Source organism: Rhinoderma darwinii, chromosome 9 (assembly GCF_050947455.1).
Source record: "Rhinoderma darwinii isolate aRhiDar2 chromosome 9, aRhiDar2.hap1, whole genome shotgun sequence".
In the NCBI taxonomy this organism is placed as follows: domain Eukaryota; kingdom Metazoa; phylum Chordata; class Amphibia; order Anura; family Rhinodermatidae; genus Rhinoderma; species Rhinoderma darwinii.
In genome coordinates this window covers 74,409,259-74,416,045 of record NC_134695.1, presented here as the reverse complement: position 1 = coordinate 74,416,045, position 6,787 = coordinate 74,409,259, and the positions used below count along the sequence as shown (strand labels likewise).

The window sequence follows — 6,787 nt, the reverse complement described above, 5'->3', positions numbered from 1 at the left end:
AAAATGGATCTTCCCCTTATTTATTGTTAATATCAAAAAGTCATAAAATAATTTACAGCATTTACATAATCTAATAGTGTCACCTAAACAAAAAAACACGCGATAATATCATGTAAATAAAACATTGTAGCGCAAAAATGGCGTCATAATTTGCACATTTTCTATGCAGCAGAATAGTGAGTGCAGCTCTGGAGTATAATACAGGATGTAACTCAGGATCAGTACAGGATAAGTAATGTAATGTATGTACACAGTGACTCCACCAGCAGAATAGTGAGTGCAGCTCTGGAGTATAATACAGGATATAACTCAGGATCAGTACAGGATAAGTAATGTAATGTATGTACACAGTGACTCCACCAGCAGAATAGTGAGTGCAGCTCTGGAGTATAATACAGGATGTAACTCAGGATCAGTACAGGATAAGTAATGTATGTACACAGTGACTCCTCCAGCAGAATAGTGAGTGCAGCTCTGGAGTATAATACAGGATGTAACTCATGATCAGTACAGGATAAGTTCTGTAATGTATGTACACAGTGACTCCACCAGCAGAATAGTGAGTGCAGCTCTGGAGTATAATACAGGATGTAACTCAGGATCAGTACAGGATAAGTAATGCAATGTATGTACACAGTGACTCCACCAGCAGAATAGTGAGTGCAGCTCTGGAGTATAATACAGGATGTAACTCAGGATCAGTACAGGATAAGTAATGTATGTACACAGTGACTCCTCCAGCAGAATAGTGAGTGCAGCTCTGGAGTATAATACAGGATGTAACTCATGATCAGTACAGGATAAGTTCTGTAATGTATGTACACAGTGACTCCACCAGCAGAATAGTGAGTGCAGCTCTGGAGTATAATACAGGATGTAACTCAGGATCAGTACAGGATAAGTAATGTAATGTATGTACACAGTGACTCCACCAGCAGAATAATGAGTGCAGCTCTGGAGTGTAATACAGGATGTAACTCAGGATCAGTACAGGATAAGTAATGTAATGTATGTACACAGTGACTCCACCAGCAGAATAGTGAGTGCAGCTCTGGAGTATAATACTGGCTGTAACTCAGGATCAGTACAGGATAAGTAATGTAATGTATGTACATAGTGACTCCACCAGCAGAATAGTGAGTGCAGCTCTGGAGTATAATACAGGATATAACTCAGGATAAGTAATGTCATGTATGTACACAGTGACTCCACCAGCAGAATAGTGAGTGCAGCTCTGGAGTATAATACAGGATATAACTCAGGATAAGTAATGTCATGTATGTACACAGTGACTCCACCAGCAGAATAGTGAGTGCAGCTCAGGAGTATAATACAGGATATAACTCAGGATCAGTACAGGATAAGTAATGTAATGTATGTACACAGTGACTCCACCAGCAGAATAGTGAGTGCAGCTCTGGAGTATAATACAGGATATAACTCAGGATAAGTAATGTCATGTATGTACACAGTGACTCCACCAGCAGAATAGTGAGTGCAGCTCTGGAGTATAATACAGGATATAACTCAGGATCAGTACAGGATAAGTAATGTAATGTATGTACACAGTAACTCCACCAGCAGAATAGTGAGTGCAGCTCTGGAGTATAATACAGGATGTAACTCAGGATCAGTACAGGATAAGTAATGTAATATATGTACACAGTGACTCCACCAGCAGAATAGTGAGTGCAGCTCTGGAGTATAATACAGGATATAACTCAGGATCAGTACAGGATTAGTAATGTAATGTATGTACACAGTGACTCCACCAGCAGAATAGTGAGTGCAGCTCTGGAGTATAATACAGGATGTAACTCAGGATCAGTACAGGATAAGTAATGTATGTACACAGTGACTCCACCAGCAGAATAGTGAGTGCAGCTCTGGAGTATAATACAGGATGTAACTCAGGATAAGTACAGGATAAGTAATGTCATGTATGTACACAGTGACTCCACCAGCAGAATAGTGAGTGCAGCTCTGGAGTATTATACAGGATATAACTCAGGATCAGTACAGGATAAGTAATATCATGTATGTACACAGTGACTCCACCAGCAGAATAGTGAGTGCAGCTCTGGAGTATAATACAGGATGTAACTCAGGATCAGTACAGGATAAGTAATGTAATGTATGTACACAGTGACTCCACCAGCAGAATAGTGAGTGCAGCTCTGGAGTATAATACAGGATGTAACTCAGGATCAGTACAGGATAAGTAATGTAATGTATGTACACAGTGACTCCACCAGCAGAATAGTGAGTGCAGCTCTGGAGTATAATACAGGATATAACTCAGGATCAGTAATGTAATGTATGTACACAGTGACTCCACCAGCAGAATAGTGAGTGCAGCTCTGGAGTATAATACAGGATGTAACTCAGGATCAGTACAGGATAAGTAATGTAATGTATGTACATAGTGACTCCACCAGCAGAATAGTGAGTGCAGCTCTGGAGTATAATACAGGATATAACTCAGGATCAGTACAGGATAAGTAATGTAATGTATGTACACAGTGACTCCACCAGCAGAATAGTGAGTGCAGCTCTGGAGAATAATACAGGATGTAACTCCGGATCAGTACAGGATAAGTAATGTAATGTATGTACACAGTGACTCCACCAGCAGAATAGTGAGTGCAGCTCTGGAGTATAATACAGGATATAACTCAGGATCAGTACAGGATAAGTAATGTAATGTATGTACATAGTGACTCCACCAGCAGAATAGTGAGTGCAGCTCTGGAGTATAATACAGGATATAACTCAGGATCAGTACAGGATAAGTAATGTAATGTATGTACACAGTGACTCCAGCAGAATAGTGAGTGCAGCTCTGGAGTATAATACAGGATGTAACTCCGGATCAGTACAGGATAAGTAATGTAATGTATGTACACAGTGACTCCACCAGCAGAATAGTGAGTGCAGCTCTGGAGTATAATACAGACTGTAACTCAGGAAGCCCCCGCCATTATTTACTGCTGTGCTCTAGTTTAAAAGAGATGAACATTTCACTGGCTCTGAAACATCCCATATTATTACATTTCTTATTAAATGCAAACTGACTCCGGCTGTGTGGGGGATGCTGGCGTCAGGCATGAATGTGACACTATTATAAGGGTATGTTCACACAGCTTATTTTCGGCCGTTTTTCGGGCCGTAAACCCCCCAAACAACGGCTAAAAATACAAAGGCTGAATGCCTCCAAACAAAGGGAAAAGCGGCGCATAAAAAAAACGCCCCATAAAAAAGAAGTGCCTGTCACTTCTTGAGCCGTTTTTGGATCTGTTTTTCGTTGTCTCAATAGAAGAACAGCTCCAAAAACTTCGGTAAAAAAAACCCATCAAAAAACGCTTGATGCGGCTGAAAACCAGAGGCCGTTTTTCCTTGAAAACAGCTCCGTGTTTTACACCCATTTTTTTGTTTGCTGTGTGAACAGACTCTAACTGTGCTGTAAAAAGTCTTTACATAGTAATCATTTGACAGTATTATACCTCTGCTGTTCAGTATAGTGCAGTGAATGTCTGCATGGTCACCATGTTATTCTCTACACTACCACAAGATGGCGACAGAGGATTGTTGTTCACAGATGATCATGATTTATACGATTATTATGGATCTGTGACTCCCTCCCCCTCCTCACATCAGGACACGGCCCCTGGCACATTAACCTCATTTTCTATTATTTATATAAAGTATTCCACAGCTCTGCATATATAGCTGTATCCACTCACATCCCTGTCCTCAGGAGCTCACAATCTACTCTTCCTATCTCAGCCTCTCTCCGCGGCTTGTTCCACAGACAAATAACCCATCAATATTTTAATGTGGAAGGAAACCGAGGAGAACAAGGGAAGGGATCCAGGACCTCAGCGTGGAGCACTGAGCACCATATGAGGGGACAAGTCATGCCGTCACACAAATACTCTCCTTAAATACTCTGTGCTACCTTCAACAAATAATCTGTTTGAATAACTGCAGACAGACAGCTGATATACTAAAGTTAATAGTCACTATTGAACCCTATTTCAAATTAAACATTCTGTGCTGATTAATATCATAATAAATATTTATACGGGGCAGAGCTCCTTTTTTCCCCCAATACGGAGCTCCAAATCCCTTCACACAGCCATAGGGTTACATGATGAATTTCTGTCAGCCAACACTAGGGGGAGCTCACTACATGCAGATTTATACAGCTTCCATTGACATCAATAAAAAATCTGTAGTAATCCATCAGTGAGCTCCCCCTAGTGGTGGCTGGAGCCAGGCAGAATTGTCATAATTATATGTTTTGCTGGGGATTTGGAGCTTTCTTACAGAGAAATAAAGCTCTGTCCGCTATCATCAGCGCAGAATTTGCAACCTGTTAACATAAAAAAAATAATTAAACTGATGTTAAAGGGCGGACGTTCACTGTACGGTGATTAAAGGGGGATTCCTATAATATGCGTGATCGCTGGAAGTTTGGTCCCAACCAATGCCTGAAATGAAGAAGTCACAGCCTTTCTATTTTTTCTGAAGCAGTGATACTTTCTAACAGACGATGGGTCAGAAATTGCAACACAGTCCCATTTAAAGGGGTAGTCCCAAGCGCGCTCGACCGCGTCCGTATCAGAGCGTCATGATATATCCTGTGGACATGCCATAAATGTCTGCGATAGGAATACCCACTTGAGTGTTGCGGATTAGGAACAAAGCGAAGGCGCCGCTGCTCAATGGAGATTGTGGTGAATCCCTTTAAGAACGAGTCGCGTGATGAACGGTTTAACGCTCTGGACGCTCCACGTGATCCTGGTATTCACCACGTAATAGATGAGGCGCTGCGATTCCTTCTCTGCTGACCTTGGACATTACACGTTTCTTCCTAACACGGAGAAGCCGCTCACGTTGCGTTATTTTCCGTTGCCCTGGAGACTTTTGTTAAAAATCATAAAGAAAAATCCATAATAAATCGAAGTCCTCGAGTCATTTGTTCTGTCAAGTTGTTAATAAAATCTATTCAGCTATTAGTAAGTTATATCCGTTTCTGGGAAAGCTGGGTGACAATCAATATATACACTGCCGCTCCAATTGGGGTTGTTACTCAGCTTTCCGAATATCCTGAATGGCAAATCTGTCTAATTATTCTGTGATACATTTCCCATTCTCATGTCGCTGTATAACTAAGATTTGTCAGATGCAGATGATATAGATTGTGCCGAACGTTCTTAGAAACAAAGATAACCAAGACCAAAGAGGACGACTGAGGGATTTCTATTCATCGAGGATTGACTGCTGTGCTCACATCTTTGCCATTCAGGACTCTTGGAAAGCTGGGTGTCAATGCATAATGGTGGTCACCCAGCTTTTCCCAAAACAGATACAGACAGGAAATTCCTGCATATAACTCACATACCTTTGTTACCTGTGCTCAGTGTAAAGTAAAGGACCCTCCACGTTTGTCCCACATGGAGCAGGACCCCCCCCCCCCCCCCACGGTATATTACGGGGTCCAGACTGCGTTACGGTGAATAAGCGCTTTTATTAATCCACAAAACTAAAAAAATATTCTCTTAATATCCCAATAAACTATGACACTGCGGCCGTCCGTACTCTTGTAAAGAGTATACGTTGTATATTTATAGTGCGGAAAAACTCTGTACAACATTTACAGCCAAATACATGAAAGGGCGCGTCCTCTGCAGAAGTCGCAATGCTCTGCAGAACCAGTGTGATAAACCTCAGTCCAAAACTCTCCAAAGACCCCCCCCTCCCCCAACAGTCCAGTCCAATACTTGGAGTCCATCTCAGTGTCCAGCACTGTAAGTCCCTGACCTCCTGGATAACAGGTCCCTGACCATTTGCCTTTTTAATCTCATTATATAAAGCACATTTTACTTCTACAAAAAGTTCAGTGATATTTGAGGCCTAGAAATTGTTGTGTCCAAGGTAACAATTTTGTTTTCCAAGACATGGTCCACCCATGAGGGTTAAGAAATAGGATTGAATAAATTTTCATCTCAATGTCAGTCAGCTGCCAGCGAGCCCATGAAATGCATGTTGTTTAGTGTTGATATCTGCTGGACGTAGCCTGTGTGTCCTACATGGTCCAGAATAATTAAGGCCTGATGGTACAGTCCATATGCAGTGCAGATATTGATTACCTTACACCTTTAGCGCCTCAGCCTGACACTACAAGCCCAATAGTAACTTATTTGATTCTTTCAGTGATGAATCGCATCGTTTCTTCTCATGAATATAAAGAAAGTCCAACAAGTTCAGACGTCTCAGATGTTCATGATAATTTGAAAAAACGTTGTCCTGGTCGAAATGACTAAATTTCACCATAAAATATGGCGGCTGATGGATCGTCAATGGATAAACAAAGACTGATCATTCTATAATCCTGTGAGGAAAACCAACAACTGCTCCCTGAGGAGGAGACATTTCATGAGTGCGAGATGAGAGACGTCATCGGATTATGGCCAAAAAAAAAGTTCAAATAAAATCCCTTCCCTAGAAGAAGGAGCTCAGGCTGGATCACAGCGGCGGTTATATCAGACCGGGGTACGTCGTCTCCTGGTCACGCGTTATTTATAAGGTCGCAGGAACCTGGAGACTTTGGCGCGCAGAAGTCTGATGAATGATTTCGGAAACATTTCCCTCGATTCTTGAGCCGTGTATTTGAAATAGTTCTGAGGGTGCGCGAGGACGTCAAACAGCGCCTTAATCAGCTTCTTATCCTGCGGAAGACACGGACGGGACAGAAGGAGCAGATTAACAGCCAAATCCAAGA

General features: G+C 41.8%; 1 protein-coding gene across 1 annotated transcript in view; it reads right to left on the bottom strand.

The window, feature by feature from the left end:
- Positions 1 to 5,530: 5,530 nt before the first annotated feature.
- The window catches only part of SCUBE2 (signal peptide, CUB domain and EGF like domain containing 2), a 74,506-nt gene continuing 73,249 nt past the window's right edge, over positions 5,531 to 6,787 (bottom strand). Inside the window, exon 23 of the mRNA XM_075838178.1 lies at positions 5,531 to 6,734. Coding sequence (XP_075694293.1) covers positions 6,582 to 6,734 — 153 coding nt within the window. The 3' untranslated portion in view covers positions 5,531 to 6,581. The remainder of the gene's footprint in view (positions 6,735 to 6,787) is intronic.